This window comes from Galleria mellonella, unplaced genomic scaffold (genome assembly GCF_026898425.1).
Source record: "Galleria mellonella isolate WM207_F2 unplaced genomic scaffold, CSIRO_AGI_GalMel_v1 utg38, whole genome shotgun sequence".
NCBI classification, from domain to species: Eukaryota; Metazoa; Arthropoda; class Insecta; order Lepidoptera; family Pyralidae; genus Galleria; species Galleria mellonella.
The window spans coordinates 6,787,965-6,808,919 of NW_026442090.1; the positions used below are offsets into that span (position 1 = coordinate 6,787,965).

The following is a 20,955-nucleotide window of genomic DNA, read 5'->3' on the forward strand; positions in this document are numbered from 1 at the left end:
TTTACAATACAATGAAAGCAGAATACAAAAAATCATGGTAATGTCAAGAATGCCGTTGTAAAAATTCCAACACACCACCAGTATGACAACGTGATAGAAAAGTAATACAATTGAAACCACTGAATCCTGAAAATAATAATGCATTAGATTATTAAAATTATTAGAAAAAAATCTGCGTCTACAACCAATACCTATACCAATACCGACTTCTGAGGGCCTGAATTTGTTGGGAGATACAATAAATCCTGAGAGTCCAGAACCTGATATGAGTGTTAGTTTGCCTACTGATTTGACCATACAGAATTTAAGTGAACTCATAATTCTACGACAAAAAAAATAATCTGTCAGTTATATCCCAGATACTGAATACTTTATCACAGGGAGACTTTGTACAAAAGTCGATTGCTTGGGTACCTCTGTCCCATTCGTGTTTCAACCGTAAAGCAGTTGTGTTTGCATGACTGTGTTTCAGTTTGAAGGGTGGGATATGGCGTGAATTTACTGGGTACGGAGGAATAACATCTGAGTCCTTAAGAATGGCAACGCATAGGGGGTATCATGGGCGAAACAGTATACTTTGTTATGTCCATGGTACTGCTCATGTCTATAGGCGACGGTTACCACTTTCCATCAGGTGGGCCGTCGGCTTATCTGCCATTCTGAGTTGTATAAAAAAAAAATACTATCTAAAACGAAAAAAAAAAGCTATCACTGAGTTAAGAATAGACATAGAAAAAGAAAATACTTATTAAAAGAAAAGGAGCAATGAAAATTAGAGATAGAACAAACGACCAACAAGATAAAAAAGACTGGAATTAGAGACAAACAATTTAAAGAAGGAAATCTTTAATCTATAAAGTAAATTATAAACATGCATAAATAATATATCTGAAAACAACAGTAAAAACATTGTTCTATATGGACTTGCCGAACACTATAAAGAGCAAGTACATGAGTTACACTGTAAGATAATAAAAATATTTCATGACTTTCTAATCGTCAACTTGATGAGTTACTTAGAAGACGCTTATAGAAACAGTAGTATCAGCTCAAAGACATGTATAAATTGTTCACTGGTAATCGCATTGATGGGTAAAAAAAATGACAAAATATTATCTAATAGAAAATAACAAATTTTTTCGAGGCTCAAATTTGTCAATATCAGAATTTCTAGATGGAAATGCACTGAAGGCAAAGAAATGTAATACGAGAAGAAATGTTTTCAGTACGAAAAAAAAAAGAATTATACGTAGTTATACGCAATAAAAAATATTATAAGAAGGAAAAGAATAGAAATCCATTTAAAAACATACAAAAACCAGCCTGCAAACTCTTCAATTGAGAAAACTGTGTAATTTGTCCTGTAAGAAGCAGAAGCAGAAGAATATAGATATTATATCAACAAAAATGTATCGGATTTAGATAGGGCTGAAAAAATTAAGAAAAATTTTTTTCGAAAATCTAGAGCAACACTATAATATACTGTTTAAAAATATGTTAAATCTTAACAAATAAAGAACATATACTGAAAGCATTTATTGAAGAAACTATAATATGTAACGCTATCTGCATTACTGAAAGACGATGCTCACAGGAAAAGCTGAACTTAATGCAATTTAAGAATTATAAAATTGCAGCATCTGTATTTTATTGCAAGACCAAATTGATTGTATAGAGAAAAAAATATAATAAAGATGTCTATAGAATATTTATTAGATGTTTATGCGACGGAGATACCAAAGGAAAATTTATTATTATAATAGGAATAGGAGAGAAGAAGACATATTTTATAGTAAATAGGGAAAAATTTTACATTACGTTCGAAGAGCGAGTCCTTACCGGACTTGCCCTAGGAGAGTAAGTCCGATAATCCACGTCCAAGGCCTTCGTGTAAAACGAAGGGAAGGAGGCCCTTTAACTCTTGACATCAGAAGGCGACACCTTCACACAAGTAGTAGTTAAGTTACTAGATTTAGAATATATTCTTCAAAAACAGCGTATTAAGGTTCCTTACATTTACCATCCGAAATGCTATATGTTTGTTTGCCACCATTGGTATACTACAAAATAATTATAATTTGCATTTAAAAAAAATCGACTGAATTCGTTGTTAGTACCAGTCTTTCTTTTTTATTTAAAAACAAAGCTACTGATCCGATTTTTATAAAAAATTTATGGGATCAATCTAAAAATATATTCTTTTTTATTTTCTTTTTTTTATTTATTAAAAGATTACAATCAATAATATTATAAACATTTATATAAAGATAATAGTTTGAACTAGATTGAGACCCAGACAGGTGTACACACAGCATGGTTAAAGCAGTTGGCAAACAATGTTAAATTATAAATTATATAAAGAAAACATATGAATGTGGTAAATAACAATGAAGCACATGCAAATAATAAAAATACATAAAAATATGGACATGTCAAAGATACTTTATGGCTGATTGTCAAATGTTTTTGAAGGTATTTAGACGTGAGTTGAAGATATCAATTTGAGGATATTTAGATGAAAATTCTTTAAAAGTACGACACTTACGGATGAGCGGGTTATAATACGTTGTATTGTTCTTATAAATGCAGAGTGCAAATGTTTTAGAACTCCGTGTTACAGTTTTTATGTTGAAGGTCAAAGCAGAGAGTAGAGAAGCCGAGTGAATGTGGTAATGAACTATTTTGTGTAAAATAAGTAAGTCGATCTGTTTTTGTCTGGTAGAGAAGAGAGTCACATTAAATTTTTCTAGTCTTTTTTCATAACCTGATAGAATACGCCCATAACCACGCCGATAACTTAGAATTTTTTAAGAATTCGCTGAACAGATTCAATTCTATCGGAATGACATTTATAGCAAGATGACCATATAACAGAACCGTATTCAAGAATACTTCGTACCAAAGCATTAACCAAAAGAATAAGACTATGAGGATTCTTAAAATTAACCGTGACCCTAGCATAAAACCAAGAAGTTTAGATGACTTCGCAATCAATGTACTATAATGCTCTTTAAACGATAACTTTTCATCAAATTCTATGCCAAGATCTCTTACCACCATCCTCCTAGTTATAAACTGACCGTCAAGGTCGATATAAGATATTCTTTCAGGTAAAAGAAAATTTGCCTAAAAGGTTTATAAATAACTCCGTAGTTATAAGATAACAAACATAAAAAATACAACGGAATTGAGAAACGCTTCCTTTTTTGAAGTCGATTGAAAAATAATTAAATAAGCCAGGGCGTGTAATTAAAAGGGCGTGTGGCCAAACAAGAGACTAGCGGTTCGCAGGTGAGAGAACCATAGATTGGGAATCGGTCCCGTCAGACGTTGATTAATGTGCACCGGCTGTGAACATCGATAGCCTTCGTCAAACTTCCGGCCAAGTTAACCCGTCTCGCCGTCAATTTACGAGTCCGTTTTTACTAAGCCTGTTACCTGAAATTCCCAGCTAATACCACCTGGATAAATAGCCCCCGAAACGTAAATAATATATAATTCAAAACAGATATTTTACGAGTATTTTAAGCAAATTGTTATTTTTGTGTTGTTCAAGTAGAGTCCAAAATAACCCTATTGTTGTGGCAACATTGTTTAACTATTAAACAAGAATTTTACTTTTAAATGAGACCAGCTTTTACTCACGACTTCGTCCGAGAGACCGGGATAAAAAGCCTAATCCATCCCACATAGTACGTATATACCAAATTTCATATTGATTGGTTAAGCCGCTATAAGATAACAAACAAATAACTCACTTTTACATTTATAATACTAATAAGGATTAAATTAAACTTTTATATATCATGTCATATAATAATTATTTTTTAAATATTTTATACTTGCGCAAACTTTGAATGTGATACGTAAACATATCGGTTATTTGATAATTCATCTTTGAACGTGTGAGTTTAACTTTTTATTTTGCACACTTGCCTACTTACAATGCCTGCACTTTTTTTAAGTTTAATTTAGTTAATATAGATACAAAATAGGTACACTATTAGTAAAAATATCGCATAATTTTCTAACCACTTTTTGAAAATATGATGATTTTCTTCAGATTTCTTTTTATGTATATGTTACACGGTTATATCGCCGATTCTGAATCTGTTTTACAATGATTTAAACTATCGATGAGGTTAAATTGATAGTTTTCACAGAAAAAGGAACAAAAAGAAACAAAATAAACAAAAATGTATCTATGTATGTTGCTATTTTTCTTTACAAGGCACGATTTATTTATAAATTCGCAAATTCACGTTCTAAATTCCCCTCGTTTATCAATGTGCGTATTCATAATTCAAGTCGCTTTTATTTCTACGCAATATGTATTTGTTTATTTTATAATGTACAAACATTCGCAGCCTTCAAAAAGACCTACCTACCTATCAACTAAGATTTCTCTAACATAAAACTCACTGGCTTAGGATGTTAAAATTTCACATAGTTTACAACCTGCAACATTTATAGATATAAGATTAAAATTACATACGAGTAGTTTGGGTCGCTGTCGGGAAAGGTTTTCAGATTATCGATCGATATTGAAGTAGCACGGATGCGGATAACAGAGAACTATTTGAATAGTTCAATCGGTTTTACAGGATCTTACATATCTAACAATGTTGTTTGACTTGGTTCCATAAAGGGAAACCTACTTCAATCGTGGCAAAGTTAATATTGGACTCGGAAGTAAACTCTATCAATCAAAATTCAGAATATATATACATATATGTCTATATATGTATGTCTATAACTTTTTAATTTCTCATTTATAGGCGCTTAAATATAGGTCTTATATTAACACAAAAACAATGTTATATCATTCAATATTTCTTGAATAATATTTATTATACGGTAAATAAATTTCAAAGACAAACAATTCTAATTTTTTATCTGAATCATAGTCAGATTTTTGCGTTGCTTGCTTACTACGAAACTGCATTTAATGAAATCACTTCGTACCTACAGGTTGAAAGTTGAACGAGGTCGTTGACTCGATTTATTGTACAGTAATTGTGTATCTTGCCAACTACCATCGTCGTGAATAGTGAGATGTCTGCCGTGATTGATTAGAACATTAAGTTAGTACAAAAATTATAGAGATGTATTGTTTACTTTGTTGAACTAAGTATTTAAATTTTCTCTTACATATTATTAAAAAAATTCTAAGAATTAAAATCCTAGATGGTAATTTCAAGTATTTTATAGATTGGTTTTGTTATACAATTGCGGGAGTGCAGGCTACAAGATAATGATTATATCCGTATAGTCCTACGATTTAGTTCTATCACATTACAGACAGTAAAATAAAAGGACTTTTTTGTCCATTTAGTTCTAATATTTAATAGAAATTATCTACGTATGGCAGCCATAAACTTTTCAAAATTTTGTAATCTGATTTTTGTGGCATTGTCATCGCTTGTTATGATTGATATCTACAGGTACATTATCACGAGAAAATGACTAATCTGATTTTAATGAAATCGTATAATAGACTTAATATATTTAATGTTACGAGATGTAAAATTATATTATATAAATCTAATTGCCGTGTGGTCCCAGCATAAAACGGGCCGCCTCTGCCTTGAACTGCGATTGTCAATCTGCCTGCCAAGTGTGGCAACTACTGGCAAAGCCCCACAATAAGGGAAGGCCTATGATCAGCAGTGGACAGTTAACGGCTGATATGATGATGATGAAATCTAAATATATATTATAAAATATTACAAAATTATAAATTAATATGTATAAAATTAGGACCATTAGGACTCGCCGTGTGGTCCCATTATATAATGGGACACCCCTTTCTTTCTCATGAGTGTCGTAAGAGACGACTAAGGGAATTTAATGGTCGAGGGATGGACAGCAGGCTTTGGTAATAGTTTAGGCGGGAGCTAAAATATTACCAAAGCCTAACTGTGGTTGCCAACCAGCCGGCCATTCGTGACAATTGTTGACAAAGCCCCCATAGGAGGAGGCCTATGTTCAGCAGTTAATGGCTGATATGATTATCAAATCGAGAATTTGTACAAAAGACTTACGTTCATCTGTGTTATAGTATACTATGAAGGAACGGTATTAGCATAATTGTGTATTCGTTTAAAGGTCAGTTGGTGATGCTTGAGTGGTATTATGAGCATGAAAGTCTATTGTGTAACATCCATGTTGCTGTTCATGCCTATAGACGACGGTTACCTACTACTTTCCATCACATCAGATGAACCGTCAGCTTGTTTACCATTCTAAAAGTAAAAGAAAAGAAATCCTTATATATAAATATTATGTATTTTCGTTTTTTTGTTTGTTTATGTATCCGTTGTTATTTGTATGCTGTACCTAATTTAAATAAATTATATATCTATCTATCTAATGAATGAAAATGGAATGATAACTCTGCCAGCGCTATCGATATACGCTGACGAAGCCTTAGTGAAAGGTGAATATAAAGGCAGGTCTGCTGGGGTTTTGCAGGGGGCTTGGGGCTTGTGGTTTCCAGGGGGAATCTCATGGAGGTTGATCTGATAGGGCATAATGCTAACATAAGGACTGTTGGGCCATGGGGTCTGTTAGTACTGGTACTGACAATCACTTTCCCGTCACAAAGCTGAGATTAGGTAGATATTCTTATGGTAACAGCAGATAACAGATTCGTGTTTTATTTATTCAGAATTCTATTCAATTGATTAAGTAAAAATATCCTAACAAAGCAGGATTATAGTACATTGGCTTTAATTTCTGAATATTGAGTTAATAATAAATAGAAAGCTGTAATAATAGGTTACATTACAAGAATTCCCTGAACAAATTTCCTTCCTAGCAACTAATCTATTTGTTACTTTATATTTCATTTCTATTCTTTCAGAACAATGAATGAGTGGAGCCAAAACTTACCGAAAATATGTAACTCCATGTCTAGATGTAATATTATATATTTGTTTCGGCGCGTTCGACAAAAAACGTCTGATTAGAAATTAGTGCGTTATTTTAGTTGAATACATTCTATTTTCAAAGCAACTTCTTTGTCTATAATTGTATGACTTAAATTTTTATTATATCAATATTTACTAGTTGTTATAATAGAATTATAATAACCGTAAAGTTATTTTGCCAATTATTATAAAAAAATATTTTTAAATTTGTCTGTTCAAGGAATTATTATGGCATATTTGCTGAAGACAATCTACAGAAGTTCTCGTGTAGGCACTCTATATTACTCAAGATATCGCAGCACCAACCCTCAACGTATTGTCTATTCAGAAGAAGTTTCTCAAGCGAAACTAGATGGAAAGCCTATAGTTGCACTGGAATCTACGATAATTACACATGGAATGCCTTATCCCAAGAATTTGCAGACTGCGCTACAAGTTGAACAAATTATTAGAGAAAAAGTATGTATCACAATATTTACTAGCTTTTACCAACGGATTCGTCCGTTTAAATGCAATAACTGGACTGAGCAGAATAAATAGTAGCTTATACTCTTCTTTATTCCAAATAGTACATATACTAGTACGTATATAATTCATTCTACATAATACTAGTACTAAATTTTATAATGCTTTTTATAATATTAATAAGGATTAGTTTACTTAATTCATATCACTTTAAGTTATAATGACACATTTCTATTACACTAAATAAAATATAAATTGTAAATATATTGACAGTCCTACTCACTATTAATATTATGACAGGAAAGCTTGTAAAGATGTTGGTATATCATTAGTTGTATAATAATACTAAAAGGATTTATAAAACTCGTAAACCTATACTAACGGCTACTTTTTAATATGTATCTTACACTTGGATCATAGCAAAGAATAAAACTAATACTTTAATATTTATTGGTATATAAATATATATATATTATTTAAAACGCTGATTATATTTCCTTCTTATCCATCAAGTTATAGCCTAAATCTTCAATTTTTTTTTATTAATTTTGTTTATTTCACAAAAAAGTTTCATGCTGCCACAAGATACAGTGGAAAAATTGCTGAAGTTGAAAATTAGAAATTTTGTGCATAGATTCCTTTTATTACGTAGGCATCTACTGCGAAATTATTTCCTCGAAGCTCTCAGAAAAATGAGAGATAACAGATTCACTTGGATGGAGCTGCCGTGCACGACTTGTCAAAGATACAAAAGTTTAAACTTGTATATATGTATGTATATATACGTCACACCATTTTGCAGACAGGCAGAAACAAACGTCAAATGTTCCAATTCTAACAAACTTCTTTTGCTTTCTTCACATTTATTAGTCCATTCGTACTAGCTGATCAGTTACCGTTACTAATACTGGTCGTAGTGGTCGACATACCCGACATACCCGATCTAACCGACAACCCCACTCAATCGTGTTCGATAAATCACTACCGTAATTCTTTTTTCATCCATCCTCCCTAAATGAATAAACCAACGCAACATGCTCTATTTAATTTTTGTTAATTAGCCATCTTTTATTCTACACTTCTCTTTAATTTTTTTATAATATCACAAAATGTCACATTAAATTGTCCGTACTAAGCTCCATTATAAATAGAACTTATTGATATTTGATTTTCCCATAAAACGGCTGTTCAAGAATATCTTTATATTTGCCCTTATACCGATCCCAGACGTATTGTGTCAAGGTCTTTGTAAGATGCGCAAAAACTATGTGTAGGAGGTCATTTGTAAATAATTGAAAGCACAGATATTTCATATTTTCTGTTACTATGTCACTTTTGTAACATGTATAGAACATGAGGCTGGCATGTGCGAGTAAATATATCTATATTATCTTCGTGCACATTTCTGGAACCAAAATAGTTTTATCGTGGTTTGACCCAAATTTCTTTGAATAAAAAATAAAAGTTTTTACTATTAAAACATTCCGTTGTAAGAATTTCCGTCTGTACATATATTTTAATAGTATAATAAGTATAGCGTCTGTGGCATTCTCTATCAACGAAATTTGTAATATTTATGTTCTTTAGTGACAAGATTACGTCGCCTAAGAACAGAAGTCACTAATCAGCACGGTACCCGCATGACTATAGTTTGTAAAGTAGATAATTAAGATAAGCACTCCTTTCATCTTATAAACAATATATATAAGAAAAAATAAAATAGGTAACAGTGTAGAGATTTATACAACTTAAGCGGTTAGATTTAAGTGACATTTTAGATATAATATTCTATTCTACGAATACAAACTATTAATTTTTATCCTGATTTTGAGCAAAATCGCAAAATAGAGTTAGCAATAATAAAATGTTAATAATTTTTTTTTATTCTCTTTTATTGCTATTTTGTCTTCTCGCATATGAGTGTATAGATAATTGACCATAATAAAAATCATCCTGAAAATTTTGTGAAAATTTATTTGAGCCATTTAAGTATCAATCCTAATACTATAAATGCGAAAGTGAGTTTGTTTGTTACGCTTTTACGCCTAAACCGCTGAATTGTATATGATGAATGAATACTTCGTATAGATTAATTTGTTAATTTTCTGCCAAATAATTAGTATTCAGTTCTATGTTAATAATAGTGTATTTGCATTGCATGTGTGTTTTTTTTTGGACTGTTTAAAGAACGTTATTTTACATCTTATTCTACTTTTTCACTTCCACTGTGCCAAACATTTTCGTTTTCCATTTTATACTTGGTGTAAATTGTTACCTGTGTTTAGTTCTATGTTATTAATATTTTTTTATAACTATTTTATCTCTAGCTATATCAAAAACCAGAATTGTTAAAGAAAATCAATATAAACGCAATTGAAGTCGCGGGTAAAGCTAGTTGATAATAAATAATAAACTCACTTCCACATTTATAAATACAATAGGAAGCAAGGATTAATATTTATCTGTTTATCTATAATAACTGTGCAATACAAAAAAAACTGCAATACCTTATTGTGTTTATTATAAGTACAAAGTATCGTTAATTATATTATATTGCTCAACTTGTACGCTTTCGTAGACCATTCGTAGCACCTGCGAGCCGACCGGGGAATATGATTGTTATGTAGATGCCTCGCGTAATATTACACGAGTCTCGCCAAATTAATTAATGATGCGTAAACCAGTTATGTATCCGTCAATAAATATGATTTTCATAAAGATATACCTACGTATATATTTTTTAATGAATGATAATGAAATGGTAACCCCGCCTGCGCTAATGGTATATGCTGGCGGGGCACCAGTGAGGAATTATAGATGAGAATTAAAAGGCAGATCAGTTAATCCATCGTGATGAATGCATCTGGAATGCAACACAATGGTTTTCAGGGAAGACCACGTGGAAGTCGACCTGATAAGGTATATTACTAGCAATGGGACTGGTAGTCCTCATGACTAACAATCCCTTCCCCCCACCTACGAATATTACCCACAATATTCTTAACTAAGTATTTTTTTAATAAGTTACTTATTTAATTCATTAATGATTTTATCTTCTGATATATCCTTAGGAAATAATATAAGGTTATACTTTTATTTTATGTTACAAATATTACATTATTTAATAACAAAGTAATCTCTACTAGATAGAGATATTTTGTATTTGTTACATATAATATAAACCCGACTTTAAAAAGAATTTTTACATTTACTGTATTTGTATGTTGCACGATATCTTCGCCAATTTGGAACCTATGTATTTTAATGATTCTTTCATTATTAGTCAAAAGTGTTATCTTCATGTTTCTTCCATACAATTTTTAAAACTTACACATAAAATTACTTTTAAAGTTGGTTTTTTTCTCAACAAATTATATGTTCCATAATTTTTATTTATATTATGCAGGTAACTATTTAAGTAGATTTTATTCTTTGTAAGATATTATTTTTAACAATAAATGTACAACATTGTAAATAATATATATTGTGTACAGGGTGCGACACCAGCGACTGTGGCTATCCTCAAAGGACAGTTAACAGTGGGCTTGACTAAGGAACAATTGGAGTACTTAGCACAGAGCAAGAATGCAGTGAAAGCATCACGCAGGGACCTGGCGCCGGTAGCGGCCGCTGGTCTGGACGGTGCCACCACTGTCGCTGGCACCATCATCGCCGCTGAGCTAGCTGATATACCGATTTTCGTGACGGGCGGCATAGGTGAGAGGCTTAGATTATATAGATAGAGTGTCTCCATACAAATGCTTCGAGAAAAGCGAGTCAACTTTTTCATACATATTTGCGTGATAAATAGTTATGAGTGATTCCTTTATAACTTCTATATTTATTTTGTTTTGTGTGTGTAAGTATATAGAACAGTGATAAAAAAAACAAGTCAGTTAATTTGACAATTAGCTGACAAAAAATTAGGTCATTTTTGAGACTCGAGGCTCTATCTATATAATCTAAGGGTTTTATTTATTATTATATTATTGAAGATTTATTATTTGATTCTTACAACAAATTCATTTTCCAAGACTTTGGCTTTGGGATTACACATCTTTTTATAATCATTGTCCAATAATATTATAGAAAAAAAAAATCTGTAAAAAATATTGCCCTTCATCTGTTACAAAGCTCTGAGATATTTATCATTCAAAAAAAAAAAACGGCCCAACTGATGGAATGTGATAACTGTCGCCTAGAGACATAAATAGCTAGCCTACTGTGATGTTTTTAGTATCTATCTTGCGTTGTCATTCCTAAAGACTATGATGTTATGCATTATTACCCCCATAGTTTTAATGCAATACTCCAATCAGAAACACAGCCATACAATTATAGCTCCTACAGAAACATGAGAAGGACGGATGCACGAATATATAAATGACAAATATATTTTTCAAAATGATAGTTGAATTGTCCTATAACATTAAAAAAAAAACATGTGTAATCTGTAAAAAAAGCTAGTATTACTAAAATTTACATTTAAATCTATTTATGAACAGTAGCGGTCTACGGCTTTATTGGTTTCATATTAATTTTATAACGATTGAAGGTACCGTTTTTCTTTACGGAACATTGCGTGTACAGTTGTTATTAGTTAAATATTGTGTAGGATAATTGTTATTTATTGTCCTGTGCTGTTATAATAAATGTGTCCTTCTTTATTATTAAATACCAATTTTCTCATCATTTACACAAACATTTATTGATAATGGTTGTCCTACAAAGTATCCAACTTTATATATTTGTATTCAATATCATTTTTCAAGTACGTACATTTATTTGTAAGTTATTATTTTATCTTCATCTTAAAAATCTGTTGATAATAAGTTACTAACAATGATTGCCAATCCGCTTGCCAAGCGTGGCATCTACTGGCAAAACTACCCTTATAGGGAAGACCTACATTCAGCAGTGGACGGTTAACGGCTGATACAATAACAATAAAGTTAGTAAGTATTAAAAGATACAATAGTAGTTAACAACAATTATGACTAACTACCGATATCTGAAATAAGAGGACATTAAGATGATTATGTTGTTTCAATTTCAAAATTCATATTTCTATTTATTTTCGAGTGGAAATAAAACATCAAAGCAATTAAAATAACGTCTATGATGCTACTTAGCATGGGAATAATTTTGAATTCAAATGCTTTGAAAATCTACATAATATTTCGTAAATACAATTATGTAAATTAAGCATACCTTTACAATTTGTATGTTTATTTCTTGTATCTTTATGAATAGAAGATGTAAAAATACTGTGAATGAATGGGATTTATAAACCTATTAACATTACACTGCTGGGCACACGTACGAGTATTTTTCTAAGCAAAAAAAGGATATTAGCCGCACTGGCCAGACGGTTTAGTATTGGGTTTTATTTTGCATTGTTATATTATGCTTTATTACTTAGTTATGGATAATTCTGTATAGGTATATGTACTTAGTCACCTCTTTCAATATTCTAGAGATGAAAAGAAGTTGTGAAGAATTTATATAATACACACATACACACTCACATAAAGCTTCTTAATAAATAAATAAATATTATAAGAGCGATAAAGATTACCTGTGGCTTATGAATCTAATAGTACCTACATACCCACGTAACGTAATAAGCAAAAAGCTTTCGGGAACGTATCCCTAATACATTTGAAGCTTGCACACATTATGCATAGAAACGTTATTACCTACTTGCGTCATACAGTGACGCAAATAGGTAATATGTTCATGATTGAGTAAACACGGCAATACATTTGCCATCTAATCAATTGCAATATAACTTGAAAACATTATTAACAAACAAGATGTAAATGAAACCCTAAAAGAGAATCTATCAATTGTATATAATTATGAAATATCATTATACTGTAGCACTGCATCGTACACCATGATTGCTTCATATAACGTTGCATCGCCATAATATAATAATAATATAATCGCCGTAATATTTTTTTGTTGTTCTTATCTGCGCTTAAATAATATCTGGTACATATACAGATATACTAATAGGTAACGCTATAGAGTATTATATCTTCAAAGTGTATTAATCCAAGAGACGATAGTAAACTCATCTCCTGCTGTGTTGTATTTTAATATTCTCGGAGAAATGTAGGCTCGTCGAGTTTTACATCCATCACAATGACAACAATTGACAAATACTTCTGACTACTCTATTATCCTTATTAATAATTTATTTATTTATTTCATTTCCTTGTTTACATAATATAAACATAAAAGTGAGTTTGTTTGTTTTTTACCTTATAGCGCCTTAACAGCTTAAGTAATCACTATGAAATTTGGTACTATATGGGGTGGAAAAATATGTAGGCTACTTTTTATCTCGGTCAGTAAACATATAACTGGTCATGCGGAAGTCGCAAATAAAAATTAATAGATTATAATCGTTTACATATATTTTTAGTTATTGTATCAACATTTATTTATTTATTATTACAGGAACCCTATTTCTAGGGTGTAGTAATTTTGGTAGATGAATTTTTCAGTTTCTTATATTTAGGAAGTAACTGATATTATACACAGTTGCACTTTATTCATAATTATATATCACTCATAAATTGATTAAGTAAAACAACAACCATGGGAGTTTAAATAAATGTTCCAAAAATAGTTTAGTTGTAAAAAAGCTAAAGTTTTAAGTAAATATTAAAATAAAATACGACAAATCAGGATGTGACAATGTAAGCATGAAAAGGTGAAACGTGGAGCACGAATTCACCGTTAACACTTCAATTTTCCACGTTTTAAGTTTAGACTTGAATTTCAATGAATTCCGACTGTGGCACCAAATTCATCGCATTCACAACGTTCAATTAGTACAGACAGTTGCCGGAGCGGCCTACGCCGAATGCTCGATGTAATTAACAAACGGTTCCGTGCTACGATCCGCGATCCGACGCCTACAGTTATATATTTTTGTATACAGGGTGAAACCGAAGTCAGTAGTCGTATTTAAAATTAAGACAAGATTCTACCCATAATATAAAATATATTAGAGCAGACATTTTGTAAATCAAAAATTCAAGAACAACAAAAATTGTGAGCCTCTTACATAAGTATTGTACTTGCGGTATTATGGAAGGCTTAAAATGTTTTGATCGTTTTTCGACCCATGTTCCTTTCATAATAATATTTAGTTTCACTAATAAAACACTCTTAAAATGATGCTAACGATTTCGATTTCAACCTGGATATAACTGTGAGAAAACGTTGTTAAATGCGAGGAATTAAATGTGTTTCATTTTTCTGAAGGAATAGATTCATTTTTAAATTCACGTTTTCTAGTTATATATAAATGCATTACGTTCAATCATTATGAGGTACTATCGATCTGACCCGGCTTTGCACAAGTAAAAAGAATTTTTTAAAAATAATATGTAACCTAATAATAATATAGGCTACATACTCTTTTATAATATTTATTTATTTATTAGTACATGTATGTGTACAAGACGGACTTAATGCTTGCTTATTAGTAAAAGAATTTACACAATTAGTTTAGTAGTTTTTTTCTTATCATGCCCATTGTAAACAAACAATCATATCTATCTCCTTTATAATATTTGTATAGACAAGCAATATCCAAATGTATACAAGCGCAGCACTTCAGAACCTCTGCATCTATTTGGCCAATTCTTGTTAATGTTTATAATTATCAAGGTTTACATGACAGAAAATGTTTGAAAAATCATACGGCAAAATGAAAAATTACACCAATGTGAAACTGAAGCCAGCCAGTATGTTATATAAATACCTTATATAAATATAATTAATTAACTGTCATTATGCACTTTTATCATTTACTGTTGTTGTGTTACTGCCCACTGCTGATCATAGCCTTCCTCATAAGAGGGGGTTTGCCAGTAGTTGCCACGCTTGGCAGGCGGGTTAGTAACCGCAGTTTGGCTTTTAATGATATTTTAAGCGGGACGCAGCTACCCATCCCTCCACCATAAGTTCCCGTAGTCGCGTCTTACGACATTCACGAGAAAGGAAGGGTCGGCCTATTCTATGCTGAGACCTATACGTCTACTTCATTTACTGTATACGACACGAACTCGTATAAATTTACCGTCCCAAAGAGCAAAACGTATACAGTTATATGGATTTTAATTTTCCCCAACGACATCGTAAACGTGCAGAGAAATTTTAAATTGTCTCCGGAAATTTCAATTATTATAGCGTGACTGTAAAATGATATCGTGCCGTGCTACAGTAACATATTAAAATACCCAATGCTGCATTCTAGTATGGAATTTAACGTTATAAGTATCACCTCTGTTTTCACCTTAAACATTGTATGTACTTCGATAGTCATTTAACATACAAAAGTAAATAATATATTCAGATGGTAACGCAACATCTGTGTCTCCTCGCTCCTAATATTTCATATTCATAGCCCCAAGCACACCGCAATCGTTTCAATGTAAATCTTATTCAAGTTGGTTTAAGGTATTAGAACTGCCATTCTGGTATTTTCAAAATAAATTTATATTTACAAGAGATATTGAAATAGAGACTCTATAATAACGTAATTTAAAATATTCTTCCAAAAACTATAAGTCATGACAAATTTAATCTAGAACTAATACGGAAATAAAAACCAATTGCAAAAAACAATAAAATTCGTTTAAAAAATAGCAAAGTTATCACGTGATATATACACAAATAATTGAAATTGTATTATTATTTCGTAATTGTATGAAAATTTTAATGAAAGAATTAAAACTTGTACACTTGTAATGAAGATATTTTAGGCATGATTAGTAATATATTAATACATATAATTATATTAAAGAAATGTTCAAGTCACAATTTGTTATGATCTCACCGTATCAAACCCCCTGAGATATATTTACGTATTCTGTTTCCCGATTTCTGCATTAACTTTTTCTCAGCGTTAATGTACCTGCATGAGGAAATATTTGATTTCGCACCGAACCTTGAAGCTTCAAAAAAGGACGATATATGAGTATTGAATGAAAGTACAATATGTCAATAAAATTTGTCGTTGATAAGTAAGTACTCATCATCTATTTACAAAATTATTTGTATTTTTTTTTGTATAATCTGAAAATTTGTCTAAATCAGTAAGAATAATAACAATGAAACATTAATTATACATTTATATTGTATATAAATATTAACAAACATGTACTTGATTATAATATATAACTAGATAATAGAAATTGAATTAACTTACTATGTATGTGTTTTCCGAAGATTAATTAGAAAACATTACATTTTTATTGTAATAAAATAATTTTGTTGCATACAGCTACGTTTGAAACACATTCTAAATAGAAATTAATATTTGATATTTATACTCTTCTATAATATCGTCATGTCTGCAATCAGGGTTATTTGGGTCATTGAGCTTTTGAAAATGTTATGGTTGAGCATGGTTGAACGCAATGATAGCTGTTCATCCGTCATACTCGTGATCATAAACGAGCACTATCTATAAGGGCTGGTCTGTTCAAGATTATTACGGTTGAATAGAGAATATTCTTTATTTTAACTTTCAATGAAATATACTTTTTAAATGTACTCTGTAATTTATGTTCATATATCATATGAGTATACTTGTAATCACTAGCAATAATATACACTATTACTAGCTATACTCTATGTACACAATAGTTTTGAACTCGTAAACAAAACTCCAAATATGTTGTACTTTTGAATCTACAACTATGTTGTTGTAACAAAATTAACTGATACTCAAATCTGACAGTTAAGTAGGTAGTAAACTTAAATTATAAAATTTCTGTAACTTTCCTTTGATAATTCTCCTGGAGAAAATTCTAAATTTATGCATCGTCATTGCTGTTACAATAAGAGGGCTCTTAACAAGAAACCTTTTATGTGCTGAGTCAGCTTAAATTTCCGCGAGTTTATCAGAAAAAAATACACTAGGAATCTTAACTTGACATTTAATATTTTTACTAAAACCTTATAGTTGTACACACAGTATGGAAATTCTACAATTTTCAGTCAAAAAAGGAATTAATAATTTTTTTATCTATTTATAGACAGTTGTTCTTCAATGCACTAATAAAAATATTTATTTATTTGGAGTTCAGTATTGTTTATATACTAGTGTAATATACTTGATTGATTGGCAAGCATTGATTATATTTATACTAGCGGTACGCCGCGACTTCACCCGCGTTAATCAGTATATAAAGTATCCTATTTGCTATGTTAGAATATATCTTACACCTGCAATGCCTTTGGTGTTGTGGGCGTGGGCATCATGAGCGGCGGTAGTCACTTACCATTAGGTGAACCGCCTACTCGTTTGCCCCTGTGTTGTAAAAAAAACATCCACTGCATTCACATGTAGGTTATAACTTACTTTTATATTATGTATTGCGTGAAAGTGTCACAAATATCGATTCTTCCATCCAACGTGACAAACTATCGTATTTCTAATTTTAATAGGGATGAACAAATTCATCATTTGATGTTCATTTCTAAAAACAGATGTGTTACATTTCCGTATTCATTTCAATTTAATTATTATATCTCACCTCTTATTATAAAAAAAAAAAACAGTATTATTTATATGGGAACTGTAATAACAGTTAATGTCTACTTACTTAGGTGGTGTTCACCGCGAAGGAGAAAAGACTCTAGATGTGTCAGCGGACCTGAACGAACTCGGTCGAAGCAAAACCCTTGTTGTGTGCAGCGGAGTAAAATCAATTCTAGACATTGGTAGAACACTGGAATATTTAGTAAGTACTCGTGTATAGTAATTCAGATTAGTGTTATAATAGCTCAAATTATTTGTATATACATTTCTGAAAGATAAGTTCTGATATTAATTGAATATAAGTATTTAAATATAATAATATAATATTTTAAACTACTCTACCTGCTGATGCCCTTTTCCACTTTATATTAGATTTGCTGGAAGAGAACTCACTCGAGAAATTAAAGCTCGTCTTTATATATTTACTTACCTCTGTCATATTTTTTATATATTATTAATGTGTACAATAAAATATAAATAAGTGCGACATAATCACACCAACACTCCTCAAGCTAGGATACCCTGTGTTATGAGGAACTAGGCAATAAACATTTAGGGGCATACCCAGAACATCAAGACCCTGATTTCGAATACTCCAATACATATCATAAAAATCGACATAATCCATGATTTATTATAAAAAAATTCATTCCTCAATTTTAACTTTCTGCTTTTATATAGGAAACTCAAGGTGTATGCGTATGTTCATACGGTGACTCTAACGATTTCCCTGCATTCTATACGCCGCGGTCTGGCTATCGTGCTCCAAACCGAGTAGCAGACGCAAGACAAGCCGCACAATTATTGTTTTCTGCACATACTTTGCAGTTACAATCCGGTATAGTTATTGCGGTGCCGGTTCCTAAAGAATACGCTATGGACGGTAATTTTAAATATTTACTTATAATTTATTATATAATACAAAATTTATTTATCTATTTTCACGCCAAGTCCCGCTATTGCTCATCCACTTTTATAACTTATCTAATACATGCTTCTTGATTTTAAAGACTCTTAATTTCTCCCTCACATCGAACATGATCTATCTAATTACTTTACGTTAGTTTAGATCTTTCGTGCTATTTGTAAAAACAAAATATTTTGTCATATATTTTTATATTTTGTCTTTAGAAAAAGTAATAGAAGAAGCAATACAACTTGCTCTAGAAGAAGCAAAAAAGAAGGGAATCCAAGGCAAGGAAATCACACCTTTCATTCTAGCGGCGGTAGCAAAAGCCACAGGGGGTTCTTCTCTTGAAGCCAGTATCCTTTTCATTTATTATTACGTGTATGTACAGGGTAAAAGAGACAAGTTGGCCAAAACGAAAACAGCTGATTCAGATAAATGGTCTAAATCAGATGGCATATTATTTCCTCATTGGAAATGCACCACAGCCATATAATTAATGATTTTTAGTTTTGACGCTGCGTAATTTATTTGAAATTTTACAACGATCCACTCGACGCGTAATCGTAGGTATAAATGGCCTGTAATGGCGCTTCTTCGTAAGTAGTTTCATACGCTAGGCGTTGACCTTATACAGCTGAGGGCCTACCATGAAATATTTTCCGAAATTTCGGAGCCAAACGAAACACAAATTTGATGTTAAAATTACATAATACATGCCGTTTGGAAATATTAAAATATTGTTTCTTTGGACTTTTATGATAGGATGTATGACGAACGAAATGTTAAACTCGATTTATTGATCCGATTTTGGTATAAACAAAAACACGAAATAGAGTCCGATGAGTCGGAATTTCATTTCATGGTAGACCCGCTGATTCTGCGCGTCGCGGTTGGATTTTAATACGTGTATTGCATTGCTGTTTTTTAATATTTCATAGTATTTCACTATAAAATATTATTATTTCTTTAGATTATGTCAATATCATAGCTTATATAATTTTAAATAAAAAAAGAAACGGGATAAAAATTTGAATATTTCCGGATAGAATTTCCACTGGTTTTCAGTTCAGAATAGTGGTCTGAATTCACTGTTTCAGTTTTTGCCAACCTTTCTCTTACACCCTGTATTTTATAGATATTTTGGAGAACTTTCAACCGTAAAAAATATAGGTACTACTAGATATGGCCAACAAGTAATTCCACCTGATGAAAATAGCAACCGGCGCCTATAGACGTGAATAGTACCATGGATATGCGAAAAACGTAAAATGCTGACTCTCTTGGTATCCCACAACCATTACTATTTATTAAATATTACTAAATTAAAATTATTTAAATATATATTAAATTTCATAGTAAAGGTAAAAATTAATATAGGTATAAATATTTATTCATATTTCACTATATTTATAAAAATATGATATTTTTGCTTTATCGGAATAAAGTAGTTAACATTATAAAACAACTTTCTGTGAACCGAATGAAATTTAATTTATACTCAGTATGTTTTTTATTTAATATTATTTATGTGAAAATAAAAATAAAACAATCTACGAGCATGTAATTCAAATACAATTGGAGTAAAAGATCCCTCGTATTTTCCTCCACCTAACACCTTAGAGTAATGGCGCCATTAAAAATGCTTAATTAGAATTCGGCCCGCTCGTAGCTGCGTAATTCAGTCGTAAATTAAACGTGTAGAAACTCTGACGATCTTAAAATGATAGTAGTGAAGCTAATTGCCTCAATTTCTTTCCTTAACGACTGCCAGACATGGCTCTCATAAAGAATAACGCCAAAGTAGGTGCTGAAATAGCAGTTGAATTCAAAAAACTCAACAATGTTAATAATCCGAATGTCAAATTCCTAAAGAATAAAAAGGATAAACTAAAATCTACGGCAGTTAAATCAGGCAACGATGTCCTGGTGATAGGCGGTGCTAACGTAGATCGAACCTACTCAGTGACTGAAGATCATGTAAAGGTAAGTACAACGAATTCTTAATTTTGAAGATTTTTTTAATTTTAAGACTTAATGTATACTTATATATTTTTTTATTTTATTTTCAGTTTGTTAAA

At 31.1% G+C, this 20,955-nt stretch overlaps 1 protein-coding gene across 2 annotated transcripts in view; it reads left to right on the top strand.

The window, feature by feature from the left end:
• Positions 1-20,955, top strand: part of LOC113523000 (uncharacterized) — a 180,047-nt gene that overhangs the window by 16,702 nt on the left and 142,390 nt on the right. For both annotated transcript variants that reach the window (XM_052897868.1, XM_052897867.1), the window contains exons 2-7: positions 7,153-7,391; positions 10,892-11,114; positions 18,036-18,169; positions 18,649-18,850; positions 19,099-19,230; positions 20,649-20,860. In XM_052897868.1, coding sequence (XP_052753828.1) covers positions 7,161-7,391; positions 10,892-11,114; positions 18,036-18,169; positions 18,649-18,850; positions 19,099-19,230; positions 20,649-20,860 — 1,134 coding nt within the window. In that variant the 5' untranslated portion in view covers positions 7,153-7,160. The remainder of the gene's footprint in view (positions 1-7,152; positions 7,392-10,891; positions 11,115-18,035; positions 18,170-18,648; positions 18,851-19,098; positions 19,231-20,648; positions 20,861-20,955) is intronic.